Raw genomic sequence first — 21292 nt, forward strand, 5'->3', positions numbered from 1 at the left:
CCCAAATGAGGAAATAGGCTTGCTGTCTTATCTATTAATAATATTTAAATAATCAGCAAAGAGAGAAGCTCAAGATGGCAGTGGCTGCGGCGGTTGGCGCGGAGTAGCTGAGGTGGAAAAGGCAGCCACTGGGCCTCAGGCAGCCAGGAAACTTGTGGACCTTCCTCTTGCCATCTCTTAAGGGAGGACCGCTGCCGCTGGCCGGTCGTGGGGGTGACCGCCACTTTGCCCTCGGCAGGAGAGGCTGCCTCACTTACAGGCAACAGCTTTGAAGTGTGGAGCAGGAAAAGAACTGTTTCTTAGCTGCAAAAGCGAGTCTCGAAACAGGGAACATGGCGCCAGGGCTGCTGTGGATGCAGACACGATCCCGGAGGCCGGGGCCGCGCTGAAGGCAGCCAGCTGCCCTATTCAGGATGCAAGGTTTCAGAAGATTCCTGGGAGCACCCGAGCCACGCCGCAACTGAACAGCCCAAGGCGGCAGCGGCCGAGAACGGGGAAGGCGGCAAACCAGAGGCAGAGAGTGAGTGCCCGACCTGGCACAGCCCTGTGAGTGACCCCTGGCCCAGCCCTGTTCGGGGGGCTGATGCCCACCTGGCTCCCGCCTGCATCACCGGTTCACCCACTGCCCCAGGGCTGCCTCCATTTTCCCAGGTGCTGGCAGCTCCGACTGGCTCAGCCGTCACTGAGCCTTCCCACTTGCTTGGCCCGGCGTGGGGCTTTCCGGAGCCTGCGGGCCGGCCTCCCCTCTCACTCCCTCCACGGTTCTCTGGTGGGGCTGGTGGCAGGAGGCATCCCAGGCCAGTGTCAGGAGGGCAAGGAAGTATGGGAGGGCTGACTGTCACTCCACCACACCCTGGACTCCGGCCCCGGTAAACTTCCTGTTACTGGGAGGCAGATACCATCTCTGTGGCCACCAGTTCGGAAAAAAGCCTAACCAATCTCTGGTTGGGAATAGTGTGGTAGGAGAGTTCCCAGGTCCGCTTGAACCTGCCGGAGAGCTGGCTGCAGGTGGGCGCTAGATTCGGTCTATGCTGGGGGGATACAAAGGTGAACAAGTCCCGAGAAAGATCTACACAGTGCTACAAAGGCACCCAGAGTGACCGGTCGTCTGTGCCTAGCAGAAACCTGGTAGACTTCCTGGGCGAGGCGGTGCCGAGCAGGGTCTTGAAGGCCCAGCTGATAGACGAGGGTTGCAGAAGACACGCCCCAGCCCAGCACAGTGCGCACAGAGTGGGGAGACGTGCGGCCAGGGAGGCGGAGACTCAACAGAAACCACACACCCTGTGGGGTCGCCACTGCATGATCCAACAGCCTGGGCCAGAGCACATGGAACAGGGAGAAGTCCTGCACAGGAAGTGAAAGCTCAACAGAGATCACACACCCTGTGGTACATGATCCACCAGCCCAGCAGAGTCCAAGCTGACCAGAAAGGTGGCTCCCCGGAGAAGCCCAAGACCCGAGGCAACCACACACACAAGGCACTAGAGGCCAACTGAGCAGTCACGGAGGGAGCCATACGAAATTGGCAACCACAGCAACATCCTAGTTAGTCATTAGTCTCAAACCGGTGGACTGTGAAAACCCCTGCCACAATGAATAAACATCAAAAAAAAGATACCAGAAATACAAAAAATCAAGAAAGTATACCACCAAAAGTTAATAAATCTCAAACTCTAGATCCTATAGAACAAGAACCCTTGAAATGACTGACAAGGAATTTCGAGTGACAATTCTAAGGAAACTGAATGAGATACAAGAAAACTCAGCTAGACATCATGATGAAATGAGGAAAAGTATACAGGATCTGAAAGAGGAAATGTACAAGGAAATCAATGTCCTGAAAAAAAATGTAGAAGAACTTGCTGAACTGAGGAAGTTGTTCAGCAAAATAAAAAACACAACGGAGAGTTTAACCAGCAGGCTTGTCGAAGTTGAAGAGAGAACCTCTGAACTTGAAGATGGGCTGTTTGAAATAACACAAGCAGACAAAAAGAAAGAAAAAAGAATCAAAGACATTGAAGAAAATCTGAGAGAGATCTCAGACAACCTTAAGTGCTCAAATATTTGAGTCATGTGTATTCCAGAAGGGGAGGAAAACGGAGATTGCATTGAAAACATATTCAACAAAATAGTGGCAGAAAACTTCCCAGGTATAGGAAAAACCACACATCTTCAGATCCAGGAAGCTCAATGATCTCCAAACGTATTCAACCCAAAAAGGCCTTCTCCAAGACATGTTATAGTCAAATTGGCAAAACCCAGAGATAAAGAGAGAATCTTAAAAGCTGCAAGAGAGAAGCGTCAAATCACCTATAAGGGAGCCCCAATCAGGCTAACATCAGACTTTTCATCACAAACCCTAAAAGCTAGAAAGGAATGGGTTGAGATATTCAAAATACTAAAAGACAAAAATTGCCAGCCAAGAATACTCTACCCTGCAAGGCTATCCTTCCGAAATGAAGGGCAAATAGTATATTTCTCAGACAAACAAAAACTGCGGGAGTTCACTACCACACGACCACCCTTACAAGAAATCCTCAAGGGAGTACTGGGTTTAGAACCTGAAAAATAACTACCACTGCCAAAAAACCCCAAGAAAAATCAAAACCCACTAGTATAATAAAAATGGCATTCATGAAGAGAAAACAAGCAAACAAAAAGGCTATCTACAACCTAAGGAACCAACAAACACAGAAACCAAAAAGTAAATCAGAAAGCAAGGAACAAAAGACACCTAAGACAACCAAACAACCAATAAAATGCTAGGAATAAATCAACACCTTTCAATAACAACTCTTAATGTAAAAGGCTTAAATTCCCCAATCAAAAGACACAGACTGGCTGACTGGATCAAAAAGCAGGACCCAACTATATGCTGCCTACAAGAGACCCACCTCACCCATAAAGATTCACATAGACTAAGAGTGAAAGGATGGAAAAAGATTTACCATGCAAACAGAAAAGAAAAACGAGCTGGAGTAGCTATTCTTATATCTGACAAAATAGACTTTAAACTAAAAACCATAAAAAGAGACAATGAGGGACACTACTTAATGATAAAAGGACTGATCCATCAAGAAGACATAACAATCATAAATATGTACGCACCCAATGTTGGAGCAGCCAGATTTATAAAACAAACTCTATTAGACCTAAAGAAGGAAATAGACACTAATACCATAATAGCAGGGGACCTGAACACCTCACTGTCAATATTAGACAGATCATCTAGGCAAAGAATCAGTAGAGAAACACAAGATCTAAACAAGACTCTAGACCAATTGGAATTGGCAGATATCTACAGAACATTCCACCCAACCACCTCAGAATATTCATTCTTCTCATCAGCACATGGATCATTCTCCAGGATAGATCACATATTAGGTCACAAATCAAGTCTCAATAAATTCAAAAAAATTGGAATTATCCCATGTATCTTCTCAGACCACAATGGAATAAAACTAGAAATCAATAACAAATGAAACTCTGGAAACTATACAAACACATGGAAATTAAACAGCATTCTACTTAATGACATATGGGTCCAAGAAGAAATCAAGCAGGAAATCAAAAAATTTATTGAAACTAATGAAAACAATGATACATCATACCAAAACCTGTGGGATACTGCAAAAGCAGTATTGAGGGGGAAATTTATTGCATTAAATGCTCACTTCAGAAGAATGGAAAGATGGCAAGTGAACAACCTAACACTTCACCTTAAAGAACTAGAAAAACAAGAACAATCCAAACCTAAAGTTAGCAAACGGAAAGAAATCATTAAGATCAGAGCAGAACTGAATGAAATTGAAAACCAAAAAACAATTCAAAAGATCAATGAATCAAAAAGTTGGTTTTTGGAAAAGATAAATAAAATTGACAAACCATTAGCATGGCTAACAAAAAAAAGAAGAGAGAAGACTCAAATAACCAAAATTAGAAATGAAAAAGGCGATATTACAACTGATTCATCTGAAATACAAGGAATCATTCGAGACTACTATAAACAACTATACGCCAACAAATTTGAAAATCTGGAGGAAATGGATAAATTTCTGGACACACACAAGCTCCCAAAACTGAACCGTGAAGACGTAGAAAATTTGAACAGACCAGTAACAATAAAGGAGATTGAAGCTGTTATCAGAAGGCTCCCAACAAAGAAAAGCGCAGGACCAGATGGATTCACAGCAGAATTTTACCAAACATTCAAAGAGGAATTGACACCAATTCTTCACAAACTATTCCAAAAGATTGAAACGGACGCAAATCTCCCAAACTCATTCTATGAAGCAAACATCATCCTGATACCAAAACCAGGTAAAGATATAACCAAAAAAGAAAACTACAGGCTGATATCCTTGATGAATATAGATGCAAAAATCCTCACTAAAATACTAGCAAACAGAATACAGCAACACATATGAAAAATTATTCATCACGATCAAGTGGGATTCATCCCAGGGATGCAAGGTTGGTTCAACATACGCAAATCAATAAATGTGATACACCATATTAATAAACTCAAACACAAGGACCATATGATCATCTCTATAGATGCTGAAAAAGCATTTGATAAAGTTCAGCACTCATTCATGACAAAGACCCTCTATAAGTTAGGTATAGAGGGAAAGTATCTCAACATAATTAAAGCCATATATGCCAAACCCACTGCCAATATCATCCTGAATGGGGAAAAGCTGAAAGCTTTTCCTTTAAGAACAGGAACTAGACAAGGATGCCCTCTCTCACCACTCCTATTCAACATAGTGTTGGAAGTACTAGCCAGAACAATCAGAGAAGAGAAGGAAATAAAGGGCATCCAGATTGGAAAAGATGAAGTCAAACTGTCCCTGTTTGCAGATGACATGATCCTATATATCGAACAGCCTAAAGCCTCTATAAGAAAACTGTTGGATTTGATAAATGATTTCAGCACAGTAGCAGGATACAAAATCAACACACAAAAATCAGTAGCATTTCTTTTCTCCAATAGTGAACATGCAGAACGAGAAATCAAGAAAGCCTGCCCATTTACAATAGCCACCAAGAAAATAAAATACTTAGGAATTGAGTTAACCAAGGAGGTGAAAAATCTCTATAATGAGAACTACAAACCACTGCTGAGAGAAATTACAGAGGATACAAGAAGATGGAAAGATATTCCATGCTCTTGGATTGGAAGAATCAACATAGTGAAAATGTCCATACTACCCAAAGTGATATACAAATTCAATGCAGTCCCCATCAAAATTCCAAAGACATTTTTCTCAGAAATGGAAAAAACTATCCAGACATTTATATGGAACAACAAAAGACCACGCATAGCCAAAGCAATGCTGAGCAAAAAAAAATAAAGCTGGAGGCATAACACTACCTGACTTCAAGCTATACTACAAAGCTATAATAACCAAAACAGTATGGTACTGGCATAAAAACAGACACACTGACCAATGGAATAGAATAGAGAATCCAGAAATCAACCCACACACTTACTGCCATCTGATCTTTGACAAAGGCACCAAGCCTATTCACTGGGGAAGGGACTGCCTCTTCAGCAAATGGTGCTGGGATAACTGGATATCCATATGCAGGAGAATGAAACTAGATCCATACCTCTCACCGTATACTAAAATCAACTCAAAATGGATTAAGGATTTAAATATACACCCTGAAACAATAAAACTTCTTAAAGAGAACATAGGAGAAACACTTCAGGAAATAGGACTGGACACAGACTTCATGAATACGACCCCAAAAGCACGGGCAACCAAAGGAAAAATAAACAAATGGGATTATATCAAACTAAAAAGCTTCTGCACAGCAAAAGAAACAATTAACAGAGTTAAAAGACAACCAACAGAGTGGGAGAAAATATTTGCAAAATATACATCTGACAAAGGATTAATATCCAGAATATATAAGGAACTCAAACAACTTTACAAGAAGAAAACAAGCAACCCAATTAAAAAATGGGCAAAAGAGCTAAGTAGGCATTTCTCTAAGGAAGATATCCAAATGGCCAACAGACATATGAAAAAATGCTCAACATCACTCAGCATCCGGGAAATGCAAATCAAAACCACATTGAGATACCATCTAACCCCAGTTAGGTTGGCTAAAATCCAAAAGACTCTTAACGATAAATGCTGGCGAGGCTGCGGAGAAAAAGGAACTCTCATACATTGTTGGTGGGACTGCAAAATGGTGCAGCCTCTATGGAAAATGGTATGGAGGTTCCTTAAACAATTGCAAATAGATCTACCATACGACCCAGCCATCCCACTGTTGGGAATATACCCAGAGGAATGGAAATCATCAAGTCGAAGGTATACCTGTTCCCCAATGTTCATCGCAGCACTCTTTACAATAGCCAAGAGTTGGAACCAGCCCAAATGCCCATCATCAGATGAGTGGATACGGAAAATGTGGTACATCTACACAATGGAATACTACTCAGCTATAAAAACGAATGAAATACTGCCATTTGCAACAACATGGATGGACCTTGAGAGAATTATATTAAGTGAAACAAGTCAGGCACAGAAAGAGAAATACCACATGTTCTCACTTATTGGAGGGAGCTAAAAATTAATATATAAATTCACACACACACATACACACACACACACACAAACCGGGGGGGGGGGGAAGAAGATATAACAACCACAATTATTTGAAGTTGATACAACAAGCAAACAGAAAGGACATTGTTGGGGGGGCGGGGGGGAGGGAGAAGGGAGGGAGGTTTTGGTGATGGGGAGCAATAATCAGCTGCAATGTATATCGACAAAATAAAATTAAAAAAAAAAAAAAAAAAGAAAAAGGAACTCTCATACATTGTTGGTGGGACTGCAAAATGGTGCAGCCTCTATGGAAAATGGTATGGAGGTTCCTCAAACAATTGCAGATAGATCTACCATACGACCCAGCTATCCCACTGTTGGGAATATACCCAGAGCAATGGAAATCATCAAGTCGAAGGTATACCTGTTCCCCAATGTTCATTGCAGCCCTCTTTACAATAGCCAAGAGCTGGAACCAGCCCAAATGCCCATCATCAGATGAGTGGATACGGAAAATGTGGTACATCTACACAATAGAATACTACTCAGCTATAAAAACGAATGAAATACTGCCATTTGCAATAACATGGATGGACCTTGAGAGAATTATATTAAGTGAAACAAGTCAGGCACAGAAAGAGAAATACCACATGTTCTCACTTATTGGTGGGAGCTAAAAATTAATATATAAATTCACACACACACACACACACACACACACAGACACACACACACAGACACACAAACCGGGGGGGGGGGGAAGAAGATATAACAACCACAATTACTCGAAGTTGATACGACAAGCAAACAGAAAGCACATTGTAGGGGGGTGGGGGGGGAGGGAGAAGGGAGGGAGGTTTTGGTGATGGGGAGCAATAATCAGCCACAATGTATATCGACAAAATAAAATTAAAATAAATAAATAAATAAATAAATAAATAAATAAATAAATAAATAAATAAATAAATAAATAAAATTAAAAAAAATAAAAAGATTCTGAGGGGAACAGTTCCCAACACAGTATCCCAACATAATGTCATCATTCCGAGGAGGAAAAAAAAAATTGTAACTGTGAGAAATGTGATAGAACTGTCAAAATTAAATGAAATCAGTTTCATAAAAAAAAAAAAAAAAGCTATCTTTTTAAGTGTGTCCTTGAGGGTGTTTCCAGCAGAGTTTGTTATGAGAGTCTGAGTGGCCTGAGTAGGAAAGGCCCACCCTCAGTGTGGGCAGGAACTATCCAATCCACTGGGGGTCCAGAGAGAACAAAAGACAGAGGAAAGAGGTGAAGCTCGCTCTTGATCCGCTGGAGCTGGGACCCACTCTTCTCTCCTGTCCATGGACATCAGAGCTCAAAACTCTCCAGCTTTTGGGTTCCAGGACTAAAACCAAGGACACCATCAGCTTCCCCGGTTTTGAAGCCTTTGGACTTGAACTGAACCACGCTATTGGCATCCAGTTTATAAGACGGCCTATCCTGGTACTTTTCTTCATAGTCACATGAGCCAATTCCCCTAATAAATCCCTCTCACATAATTACAACATATTCTATTGATTCTGTCTCTCTGGAGAACCCTGACTAATACAATGTTCTTTAGAGTTTTCTGTAGTTAAATCATACATAGATCATATTGTCTGTGAATAAAGATAGTTTTACTTCTTCCTTTCCAATCTAAATAAATAAATAATCAGCCAAAATAAAATAAGACAAAAATCCACCATACTGAAAAGAGAAGAGAGTGAGATGCCCGTATTCCATTGCCTGGAGACCACTGCCGCTAGCATTTTACAGCAGGGCATGAAGTGCAGCTCTTTCTTTTTGTCCTTCTGTGGGTGTGTGTTTTCTAGTAATGAGTACCAGTTCGCTGAGTCTCGTTGAAACCCATTAGACTGCACAATTCGTGTAGGCATTTCTAGTGCTTTGGTGTAAGACGTCCGAGGCATTTATATTAAAGAAAATGCTAATGAGACTTGAATTTCATCTGCAGTCACTGTAAGCCAGGCACTCTGCAAGTATTCCACGTGCATTCTCATTTAAACCTGACAACAACCATTTGAAAGAGGTTTTATTTTCACCCCCATTTTTGAGAAAAATCTTGCCATAGAATGTTACTGGCCCAAGATGACACAGCTGGTCAGAGGCAGAGTCAAGACTCCAAACCAAATGAACCATGATCAAAACCTCTGTCCTCCGTGGTGCTGGGCTCGCCCTCCTTCTCTGATGGGGTCATCTTAGGAAGAACCAGACACTCTGCTCTTTCTATTTGGTTCACATTCTCCTCCACACACTCGACCGTACAGCTATATCTGGGCACTTTTCTCCAAATCCAGTCTAAAATCTAAATATCTGGGTCGGCAAATCTGCTCAGCAAAATTCTCTCTAGTTTCTGAGTAATGTCCTCAGCCCTCTGCCAGGACTCCATTCTTCTGGCAGGTTAGGCCATGGTTTGGGGTGAACAATCCTTCCCTCCATTGCACGCTTCAGGAGAGCAGTACATGCTCTGATTCATCATGGTCAGGTGTACATGTGGCCAATTCCATAGTGTTTATTTCACAGGAATGTCTCTCACTCGCCAACACCACAGAAGGCAGTGTTGGTTTGGAGGGTGGAATTGCGATGGGTTTACGTGATGACACACTACAGTTTTTCTTCTTCCAATCTCTTTCTCTCCCTGTACCACTCTCTTACCCCAACGTGTCTTCTACACTGCTGTCAATATTCTTTCCAAAATGCAAACCTGACCTTACTCTTCCCCCTCACCGCCTTCACGATGAGTTCTAATTCCTAAACACGGCACACAAGAGCCTTCCTCATCTAGTTCCTACTCCCTCTCCAGCCTCATTTTCTGCTATTCCTCACCAGAAATATTCTGCACCAGCAACGTTCAACTATTTGCAGCTGTTGGGATATATCATGCTGTTTCATGCCTCCTTGCTTTTGCAACTACCTGCAATATGCCCTTCCTTACCTTTACATCCTTACATGCTGGGATACACAAGTATCCTGCACTTTCTGCTATTATTTTATTTGTAGCATTGTACCTCAGGTTTAGCAAACTGTGAAATCCTTCTAGGCAATAGTCAAATCTTGTTTATTTCTGAAATTCCAGTATCAACCACAAAGTACAGCTCAGTAAGGGCTTCCTAAGTGTTTGTAAAAGAATGAATGCATCAATGGAACCCAGGAGGCAATTCACAACAGATCAGGAGTTGTGTAATACACCAAGTATAGAAAGTAGTCTCACTTTGGCAAGAGAGAAAATGTATGTAGTGGAACCCTATCATTGAACTTGACTAGCTGGATCAGTGGGTCTGAACTCATTGCAATCATAATCACGTGGACACTTTTTAAAAGGATGCTACTCCCAGAAATCACGTTTCAATATTTCTAGACTAGGGCCCAGGCCTTGGTATTTTTAAAAAACAGCTGGGAGATTCTAATGTGCAGCCAATGTTAGGAATAACTGCTCTAGATAAAGATAGAAATTGCAGTGTGTATGTAGAGAAACAGGAAGAATGAGATCTAGTGTTCTATAGCAATATAGGGAGACTACAGTCAACAGCAAATTGCTGTGTAACTTCAAGTAGCTAGTTGAGAGAATGTTGAATGTTCCCAGCACAAAGAGGTGACGAATGTTTGAGGTGATAGATATGCGAAATACCCTGATGTGATCATGGCACACTGTATACATGTACCCAAATATCACACTGTACTCCATAAATATATACAATTATCACGAATCAGTTAAGAAAAAATAAATTTTAAAAAAGGCAAAAACAAACAAACAAAAAACCCCCCATGAAATTGCAGTGTATAGATACTACGTTTTTCAAGGTAAAGGCTATTTACCTGTAGAGGATCTCAGTATCCACAGAGATGTCTCAATGCTAACTTAGGCTAACTATACATTTCTAGACATATTTAATTACCCGTTTAAGCCCTGTCACATAGTCCCTTATCCCTTTTGCAAATGGCTTCATAGTTCCTGATACATTTTATTGTAGGAGCAAAGGTACTTGGCGTTTTTCCATGAGACCGTGTTGGTGGATATTGGCTAGGATTCCAACGCTGAAAGAGAGAAGATTGAAAGCAGTTTTTAAAAAAAAATCTAAACTGTTGCTAAATGTTTAATGTTATGGTCAAAGTCTCCTCTTGTAAAGTAAATAAGTTTTGAACATGTGATGCAATGTAGTTTGAAGAATACAAAACGTTGGACTCTGAGTCCAGGTCTCTATAGTTTAATTTACAAATTAGGGTAGGAAAGATATAAAGTCATTAAGAATTTCAATTACAAAGTCCTGTGTTTCTTGTAAAACAAATGTTTTTATGTATTCTTCAACCTAAGTGTCTGTATGCCAATGTATTCCTGTTCATGATTCATTAAATATAACGTACTAAGTGTAACATTAAATCCAAGTGTTGCTAATCCTCACTGGTGAGTGTAAACCCCAACAATACAAAACAGGTACTTGATTTGCCAAAACTTCTTGGATTTTTTTCTTGATGGGTTTTCCATTTGCTCTGCCAAATAAAACTTTAACAGTAATTTTAAATGTGTCTTTAAAATGTCATAACATGTCATTTAACATTGCTTATCAGTCAGCTCCTTGATAATATCATAGGTTCATTTTGAGAGTGTGAGTTGAAGTATGTGGAGAGGAAGATACATCAGTGAACAGATCAAACACGTGGTGCTAAAGTTAAATGGGACAATGTAACACAAACTGCAAGATGAAAATAATTGGGGGCTGGCTAGTTGGCTCAGTTGGTTAGAGCATGATGCTGATAACACCATGATCCAGGGCTCAATCCCTGTACTGGCCAGCCACCAAAAAAAAAAAAAAAAAAAAAAAAAAAAGAGAGAGAGAGAGAGAGAGAGAGAGAGAAAGAAAAGGAAAGAATGGTACATTGCATCTCATATTCGCAGAAAGCTTTTCATTAGACCCATGTGTGTTTTCAGAAGAATTCTGGGAACATCTTGAGTTCTCAGACGTGTTCAAGTGGCAAAGCACTCAAGACTAATAATAATCACAATTTCTGTGTTATGCAGATTACCATCCATTATCTTTGTATTTAATTGTACAAACAAGGGAAATTTTTACTTGCCAAAAAATAGACGTAAAAATTATAACCATAAGCACATGTGACTCCCCACAAAAGCTGTCAAACTAAGTTTGGTTTAGTTGTTTTTTCATTTTCCTGGTACTATTATTTTACATAATTTTCCAAATTTCAGTAGCTGGCAAATAGAAGCTGGTGTCAATGATTAGAGAGAGAGGGAGAGACAATTGAGAAAATTCTATCCATTGCATTACTTTTTAGGGGACAATGCAAATAAAATTTGAGGCCTCATATGGTCCAGTTTAAGAACAGTATCTTGTTAAAAGTACTTGCAAGGAAACCACAAAAAGGGTGTACATTCTTTTTTCTTTTTCTTTTTAGTTATATTTTTAAACAGTTTCAAATTTCAAACACACAGAAAATTGCAAAAAGAGAGCAAAAAACTTCAACCCAGAGACCTCCATGCAAGTTTTGCCAAATGTCCCTACTGGCTCTTATAGCAAAAAGATCACATTGCTATCCAGTTATCATGAGTCCCTAGGTTCCCTCAGTCTCTCTGCCTTTCACAGCCTCTGCCTTTTTGAAGATTACAGGACTGCCATTTTGCATAATGTTCTTCAACTTGGGTGCGTGCAATACTTTCTCATAATGCTACCCAGGTTATGATCTTTGGGGCAGGAATATCGCAGAAGTGAGGTTGTGTTTTTCTCATTGCATCCTCTTGGGAGGGGGGACACACAATGCCAATTTGTCCCTTTAATGGTGGTATTAATTTTAATCACTTGATTAAGATGGTGTCTTCCAGGCTCTTCTCCTATAAATTCCTCTTTTTCCCCTTTGTGAGAAATAATTATTTTATGTGGAGACACTTCTAAGGCTGTATGGCATCTCACCCCACTTGTACCCTTTAGTTTTAGCATCTATTGATTATTTCTCACTAGAATTAATTATTTCCATGGTGATTTCCAAATTGCAATTTTCTAATTCAAGTATTCTTAGTATGTTAATTAGTTGGCATTCTATTGCAAGGAGGAACTTTCTTATCTCCTCATTAATTTGTTAATCTGTTACTGCTATCAACATGGATTCATTGATTCCTATTTTATTCAGTGGGTTGTAACCCATTACTGTCATTACTGATTTAGACACACAAATTGTCCCAGATTCGACAAGTGAGAGCCCTTTCAAATGGCTTCTCTGTCCTTTCAACGCGTCCCTATAATTCTCTGATCTGTTCTTCAGAGCATGATATTTCAGACTTATCCTGTACCTTCTTTGCCCCCATCCTAGAATCAGCCAATTTTCCTAGGAGAGCTGGTGTCTTTCAGTGAAGAGTTGCATTTAGAAACCAAGATCTAGGCACGAGGTGTGCTTGTTACTACTGGATACATTGCTGCTCCCAGGCTATCCTAGTGGACAGAGGTAGAAATTACGTACATTCACAGGCATGCACACATACATACATGCACACACCTGACTATCTATATTTATGTATCTGTCTACGTATATTTGTGTAGATATCTCCATTTCCAATCCAGCACCATAGGGTCTCTTTCAACTTTCCTTCTTTCCCAATTGTTACTTCTCTTCATTGGTGAGAAAGCTGACTCCCATTATCCTCAATGTATTTGCTTGTTTGCTGAATCCCTTGTATGTCGTCAATCTTGTGACACTGCCAGCCTGCCATTCTCACATGGATCGCCGTGGCTGCCCAGCTCATGTCTGCCCCATGACTTGAAAAGGAGTGCATTGTTCTTCAGTTGAGGTATAATTCAATAAGTGCACAGATCTGAAATGTTTAGTTTGATGACTTTTGATAATTGCATGTATTCAAGTAACAACCTCCTAAAGTAAAATACAGAGTATTTCCACCCCTCTAGAAAGTTCGCTTATGTAGAGAGTACAGCCACCAGCAAACATCATTGAAAAACCCCTCTCCCTATCTCTGTTCCTCTCAGTGTCGATCACTGAGGTTGTGGCTGCTGCTGAAAATATTCTCTTCTCAATTTCAGCCTTCTCCCCAAGTTTTCTTTTCCCAATGCCCAACCTGTTTGGTTTATCTCTCCCTATTCCCATCTACCTCAGATCTTTATTGTATAGAACAACTTGGCCCCCCTTGACTTCATTAGTTTTCTTTCTTTTCCACCTGTCGAGGAAATTCTCTGCAATAAAGCAGAACCTTGGAAAGGGGAAGGATCGTCATTATTTTATATTAGTGGCAGTACACTTTTCTTCTCATCGTGGAACGCGATGTTCATTAGGAGCATAGTTTATGAACACACTGCCTGACATGCACATTTCTCAGGCTGCAGGGTCTCAAGAAACATTAGACCTGTGAATACAGACCAAGGCCACCCAGATGAGAACAAGCAGAGGTTATTTATTCGGAGCTTGCTATAGCAAGGGAGTTGGCCCTCATCCCTGTGTTTGGCAGAGACTCAAAGTTAGGCAGAAGAGTGGGAAAACTTTATCATAGAAAAAAAGGAAGGTTTCAAGTCCACCCTGAAGGTTGTTGGTGTGGGAAAGACGGAGGTGGGCTCACTGAAGTGCAGCATCCTATGTGATTGCTTAGAGGAACGTGTTTGGCTTTCTCTGGCTGGTCTGAAATTGAACCAATTGCTGCCGAGGTTGTGGCTTGGCTTGTTAGACTGGTTGCTCCAGAGACTGTGGGTCAGAGTTCTATTTTCGTAAATGGCCTGGCCGTTGTCCATGTGTATATTCAGTTTCTCAGAGAAAATGATGAGTAAAAGAATTAAGGAATCATGGATGGTCCCTTCTGAACCCTCCCAAGCAACATCATCAATGCCGGCCCAATCTCTCTTCCTACCAAACTCCTTTTCTTCTTTGAGCCCCAACCTATAATTTAGTATTAACTTTCCAATTCCTAAAACAGATCTAGAAATCTGTGCAGACAGAACTAAGACATATTAAGACTGGATGAGCAGGAATTTTCGTGGATTTGATATGAGAGGTGGTCAAGGACTCAAGGACACCTCCAAGTCATAACAGTAGCTACCGGGGGGACCTTTTTATCAACTACAGATAAAAGGGGAATTGGGAAGAAATAGTCATTTTGTGAGAGAAGGTGTTGGGCTCAGTTTGGGGGCTTTAAAGTTGTACATGCCTTTTTGAAGATGTTCTTTGGACTTGTGTACGTGGAAACCGGAACATCATTTTAGAGATGTGGAGACTGAGACACAGAGAATAGCTGATTGTCCTAAGTTTATATGCAAAGGCTGTGGGTGAAAAGAAGCTTCGACCTTCTGGTGCTCCATCTACAACATACACAAAACAAAAGATAGAGAATGAAAGGCCCAGACAATCAGAAATCACCAGGATTCTGTCGGAGGGAATAATGAACTGTTCAGTGCCATTAACAAAGACGCCACAAAGACAGAAACCATCTGCCAGAGATTTCACAACAGACCCACAGAAGTGGAGAGTAAATGATTAAAGAATGTAGGTCTTAGCGTTCCTTTCAAATCATGATACTTTATCTTTTATTTGCAGAGATAAAAGTACACCAAAAAATGGTTAATATTTAAGCACTTTTAAATTTGTATGTCTCTTTTTGGTAGCGGAAAGCCACTTTAGCAGTGCCACTGTGAATCAGCCACAATGACTTCTCCAGCGCTCATCTTGTTCTCAAGTTTTCTCTGCCATGTGGCTATCGCAGGACGGAGTAAGTATTTTCTGTTGTTGGAAAAAATAGTTAATACATCTAACCCCCTAGTATATGTCAGGGATGAACAATGATAACTTTAAGTTTTCGTTAGAGTGGATGCTGGAGACTGAATTGATACTTACTCTTTAATACTGCCATGCTTAAAGTTCCTCCATAATGTATTTAGCCAGTTTAGCCTCAGTGTACCTACCTGTAAAATGGGGATAATTGAACCTACTTCAAATGGTTGGGGAGATTAGATGAGATATTGCACATGAAGTATTTGACATGAAACTTGGTATACTTATTATTGGTAGCATTAAATGTTTTTCATTTGTGCACTAGCTGAGCTTAAAAATGCAAATAGAGATTTCTTAACCATATGTTTTTTACTCTGTTTCAGCGTGTCCCAAACCAGAAATTTTACCGTTTGCAACAGTTGTTCCATTAAAAACGTTCTATGACCCAGGGGAGCAGATAGTGTACTCCTGCCAGCCAGGCTATGTGTCCCGGGGAGGGATGAGACGGTTTACCTGCCCTCTCACAGGAATGTGGCCCGTCAACACCCTGAAATGTACACGTAAGTCAGCACCTTCTCTCACATTCTCTCCCCTCATTTGGATTCTGGACATTTTGGGGGAATAACTTACCTGGTCATACTCAGGGTGCAGAGAACCAGCAGAAGCTGCAGAGTAGAGGGCTGTGAAGAAGCAAGAAGGTCTGGGAGGTTCTCCATGGCAGAAGAAAGAAAGGACAATAGTGCTATCCAGAGAATCATAGCCTGGAACTAGGGGAGGTTTGATGAAGGGACCTGCTGTAATGAAAGGAGATGAAAACACTATAGAGGTTAAAAGACAAATGCAGATACTCTAAAATATGAGGCTACTTCAAAATGTTCATGGAGAAATAGAATTGAAAGATAATACAAATCTTTCCATGAACTTTTTACAGTACCCTCGTATAAACTGAAGCCAAAGAGACACTTGGAAAAACAAAACTTGGGGAATCTTCATAGTTTTGGACTTTGCCTCAAAATGAAAACAGACTTAACAGTTACTGAAATGGATATAAATTTCACCTAAATTATGTATATATTATGTTATATTCATAACAAAAAATGAAATATATTATGTTAAATTAAATTAACAAGGTGATTTATATACATATTAATTATATATTACATAAATATACATATTACATATGCATATTAGTTTATATACCCATGTGCATATAATATAATTTATATACATATATTATATAAATATAACGTATATACATATATCTTTATATACAATTATTATAAATGATTGCTTTTATTTATTCTTCGGAACATGGTTATATGATATCATGCTAGCATTATTTTTTACAGTCAGATATTGAGCAATCAACCAGTTTGAATTTCAGGCAATTACATGTAGAAGTTAAGCAGCCAAATTATGGACCTGTCTAAGCTCTGGTTATTTTGGTTATATGAACATGACCTTTGTCATAATTATACATGTTCATGCAAGTGACTTTAGTGTGCTTTTTATTAAAAAAGACTAAACATAATTTTTAATAAAAAACCACTATACCATTATTAGGAAAATTTTTTCTTTACATCAACTGTAACTCTGGAACACTAACAATGTCATTTTTCAAGTTATTTTCCATGTGTATATTTTTGCATCATTGCAGGGATTATGCACAATTTTGTATCTTTCTATATTTGTCAGCATATCATAAACATTGAATGTCTTTATAGTCTTCATAATTCATATTTCATTGGCTGCTTAATAATTCAACTATTGATTTACCATGATTAACTAAAACATTCTCCTGATAGTGAATCTTTAGATTGTCGACATTTTGTTATTAGCAGTTGACACTGTAATGAACATCTTGGTGCATATATTATTCGTCTTATTTTGAATTGCTTTCTTAGAATAGTTACTAGTAGAGTTATTGAATCAAAGGATGGAAATTAGTTTATATATTTTTATTTAAATGGAAAATTCTATAAATAGAAATAAACCTTTTTATCTTTGAATCGCAGCCAGAGTGTGTCCTTTTGCTGGAATCTTAGAACATGGAGCTGTACGCTACACAACTTTTGAATATCCCAACACTATCAGTTTTGCTTGTAACACCGGGTAAGGATTTCCTTGCAACTAAGCAGCTAACAGAGCACATTTCTGTGTGCTCAAGCTAAACTTCTAGAATGGTTCATATTTTATTTCCAGCCTTTAGGTTGGATTTGCCGAATGCAAATAATTTTCAGTTTTGCTTTTAATAAGATGGTACTTCAAAAAGTTAATGGAAAAATATAATTGAAAGATAATATGCATCCTTCCGTGAACTTTTTGAAGATTCCTGCAGTACGGGGATCTGAACCCATGACCTTGGTGTTATAAGGCTGTGCTGTATGAAGATTCCTTATGTATATTTACAGTGATGTTAAGGGTTGGGGTAAGGAGAGAAGAATACAACAACTAATGAAATATGCAGTCACTACTATATCTAATTTTTATGTTCCTGATTAAATTTCTTATCTGAGAAGATATATTGAAATGATTGAACTTGGATGATAATTCCTTATAATCTCTGGGCCAAATCCTGGCATAGGGTTAATATACTTTGAATAAGTCTTGGGCTTTAGTTATGATGATAATTTGATTGACCAACCTGGTAGTCTATAGAAGGGAATCCTTTCAAGAAGATTGGGAGTGTGTTAATGTAGGACATAATTCTCTTAATCTGCATGTAATGCAGTACAACATCCCCAAGAAGAAAGCACTTATGGTTGGTCACATAGCTCACCTGCCTTATGAGAAAAGACACCACTGTGACAGTGTCCGTAAAACACCGGCTGGACATCAGGCCAAAATTTTACTAAGGATACTTGTTTGGGATTAGAGATTAAGACATACTATGTGTGAAAGAGAAATACAGCCCTTTCATCTGAAACTCAAATTATGGGTGGGTCCAATGACAAATGACCTTGAAAAAATGTCTTTAAGGAGAGAATGTTACATTTTCATTAGTGATAGACCACATTGTTTTTACACAGTCGTGTCAGTAGGCTCTAAGAAAATGAATAGCAGTGGTTACTTATTTTGATTTACTTTTGTCATTCTGAAAAAGTGACGGTTCTTTGCTTTTTGTTTTTACATAAAGTTAAGTTGCCAACAGGTTGGAGATGAGGGATTTAGGGGTTTGGCTTTTACGCTCAGCAGCTATGGAACCCTCCAGCGACTCACCTGCAGCATTGGCTGGGAGACTTGATAAGCCCTAGATGAGTGTAAAGATCCTCAGGAAAACAGCATTATAATATGGACAGAAGTCAATGGTATTATAAGAAGCAATGCTCAATGGAGAAAACATTTGAAATGCAAATGATGGATGATCTTACCACTTGAGAGATTAAATTTTCCTTTTGCAGGTTTTACCTGAATGGGACTAATTCTGTTAAATGCACTGAGGAAGGAAAATGGAGTCAGGAGCTTCCTGTCTGTGCTCGTGAGTCTATGGGTCCCAGTTATGGGGAGAGAGATCAGTTAAGCCAGAGCTTTCTTGGTTTTAGCACTGACTGTCCCACACCCTCGAAACCCCTGAATCCTGGCTCGATGAGACGGCTGGCCACCACTATGGGGAATGTCCATCCTGATCTCATCCTGCTCTGGACAATGAAACAACCACTTTGGAATAACAGAAGGGAGGCATTCTATTTGTGAACACAGTTTGTATCCTCCACCTGGTGGGGCCGGTCGTTGCTGGGTTTGTTAACATCGATGTTTCCACAGTGTTTTGGCAGGGGCTTGGATATGTGTGGCATTGGACATCAGGGACTGCTACCATTTGACTAGGAGAACTTCTGCAAACAGCGAGATCAAACATTTTCCTCCTGCTCTGGACCCTCATTCATTCATTCACATATTCAATAATTTTGTGTTGAGGGCCTAATACATGGCAGATCCTGTTCTCAGCACTTAGCCTATAATGCCAAAGAAGAGAGCTCTGCCCTCAGGGGGTGAGTCTAGTGATGAGGGAGACAAGGGGTGTAACCTCACAGTAAGCTAAGAGCCCATCAAAGGGCTTTGCATGGTAGGACTGATTGAGATTCCTCCAAGAGGCGCTGCTGGTTTACTGGGCAGTCAGCTGAGCTTTGCTTGTGTAGGGAGGGGCATTATTATGTTCCCTAACGGGATTTATTTAAGTCCGATCTTTGACCAGGAGGTCCATTCAGCACAACAGCTATGGTTCTTCAACGTTTCATTGAGGCCTGTCCTAGCAAAAGCTAGTGGAAAAGTAAAGCAATTCCAAATAAATCCTAATTTAAGGAAAACCAAACTATAAAAAGGAAAGCTTTTTAAAGGATAAATAGAATTTTTTACTCAGCAGTAGGAATTACCGTGGTTCCTGTAAATAGTTTCTCCTTTAAATGACTTTATATAATTATGTAAATTCAATTTTTTCTTTTTAGTTACAAGCAAAAAAGGCTGTTTTAGCCTCAATCTAATTTATTTTTTGCAGCTGGCTGGCATGGGGAGCCAAAACCTCGATCTTGGTACAAAGTGGCACTCTAACCAACTGAGCTAACCAGCCCAGCCTCAATCTAATTTAAATGAGTACCTCTCATACTTTAACGTACATATGAATGACCTGGGCATCTTGTTCATATGTAGCTTCTGTGTCTGGGGTCGGGTCTGAGCTTCTACATTCTAACAAGCTCCCAGGCAATGCCCATGCTGCTAGTCCATGGACCACACTTTGAGTAGCAAGGATCTAGATCATTCAAGTTAAATCATGTTTAGTCTGCACTATCTTCTATTATCTTCTAACTTTCCCTGAATTTGTTGAAACTCCATATTAGTCAGATTGAGGTGACAAGCCACTACCATGTCTCTGGGTCCTTGAAGCTACTTGTATAGTCTCCATACACAGAGAGTCCAAAAGCAGGAGGTGTTCAATAGGAACAAATAAACTGAACCAGCGATGGAACTCAGATATTACAAACAACTTTGTATCAAGTGGCTGTCACCAGCCATTATTTCAGATGGTCCCCCAACAATGTCCCCCACTGAGTCTGTCTTCCAGAAACATCTTCCAACGTAGGCTCTGGATCAAAGATTTTATGGAAACTTAACCATTGTGTTGTTGTAGAAGGCAAATTAGTGGTAGCAAGACTTAAATCTACTTAATTATTTAGTTTTTTGACTGGTTTGGACATCTGATTTGGGGATCATATTTTCTTTCTTTTTTTATTGAAAAATAATTGATTAACCATATTTGTGTGGTACAGAGTTGAATATCAATACCTGTGGACAATGTCTGATGACCAAATCAGGACAATCAGCATGTTCATCGTTACAAAATGTAATCATTCCTTGTGTCTATTAACTAGTTCTTCACTAGTCCCTCCCCCTCCCCGTTTCCCCCCTCTAGTAACCAGGGCTCTGTTCTCTCCTTGTGAAAGTTCAACATATTATTGTATCTTTCTTTCTTTCCTTCTTCCCTCCTCTCTCTCTCTTTCTTTCTCTCATGTGGTATTTCTCTTTCTGTGCCTGGCTTACTTCACTTACCATTATTTTTTCCAAGCTCATCCATGTGGCTGCGAATGGCAGAATTTCATTCTTTTTTATGGCTGAGTAGTGTTCCATTGTGTATATATACCACATTTTCTTTATACTGTCATCCATTGATGTACATTTCAGTTGATTCCATATCTCGGCTATTGTAAATAGAGCTGCAATAAACACAGGAGTGCAGGTATCCCTTCAACATGATGATTTCCGTTCCTTTGGGTATATACCCAGCAGTGGGATTGCTGGATCACAGGGCAGTTCCACCTGCAGTTGTTTGCGGAACCTCCATTCAGTTTTCCATGATGGCTGTCCTATTTACATTCCCACCAACAGTGTATAAGGATCATATTTTCTTACTTTGCATTCACAATTGACTGTTTCTACTCTAGTATTTGATCTAGTATTTTTCATTTTCTCAAGTTCATCTTTGGATTTT

The 21292-nt window shown here is 39.8% G+C and overlaps 2 protein-coding genes across 8 annotated transcripts in view; one reads left to right on the forward strand and one right to left on the reverse strand.

The window, feature by feature from the left end:
* Positions 1–21292, forward strand: part of LOC134364652 (beta-2-glycoprotein 1) — an 89599-nt gene that overhangs the window by 61878 nt on the left and 6429 nt on the right. Inside the window, exons 2-5 of the mRNA XM_063080656.1 lie at positions 15207–15310; positions 15696–15872; positions 17328–17424; positions 18714–18790. Coding sequence (XP_062936726.1) covers positions 15247–15310; positions 15696–15872; positions 17328–17424; positions 18714–18790 — 415 coding nt within the window. The 5' untranslated portion in view covers positions 15207–15246. The remainder of the gene's footprint in view (positions 1–15206; positions 15311–15695; positions 15873–17327; positions 17425–18713; positions 18791–21292) is intronic.
* Positions 1–21292, reverse strand: part of LRRC37A3 (leucine rich repeat containing 37 member A3) — a 118809-nt gene that overhangs the window by 2924 nt on the left and 94593 nt on the right. For 3 of the 7 annotated variants that reach the window (XR_010021859.1, XR_010021860.1, XR_010021858.1), the window contains exons 6-8: positions 15943–16106; positions 14753–14903; positions 10497–10635 (exon numbers count right to left, since the gene is read on the reverse strand). Coding sequence is in view for 3 of the 7 variants with exons in the window: in XM_063080657.1 (XP_062936727.1) it covers positions 14799–14903; positions 15943–16106 (269 nt within the window). In the remaining 4 variants the exon portion in view is untranslated. Of the gene's footprint in view, positions 1–10496; positions 10636–14044; positions 14904–15942; positions 16107–20853; positions 21018–21292 lie in introns of those variants that run through there. The other 4 variants (XR_010021861.1, XM_063080657.1, XM_063080659.1 and 1 more) reach the window with 4 other exon arrangements.

This window comes from Cynocephalus volans, chromosome 16, assembly GCF_027409185.1.
Source record: "Cynocephalus volans isolate mCynVol1 chromosome 16, mCynVol1.pri, whole genome shotgun sequence".
Classification (NCBI taxonomy): domain Eukaryota; kingdom Metazoa; phylum Chordata; class Mammalia; order Dermoptera; family Cynocephalidae; genus Cynocephalus; species Cynocephalus volans.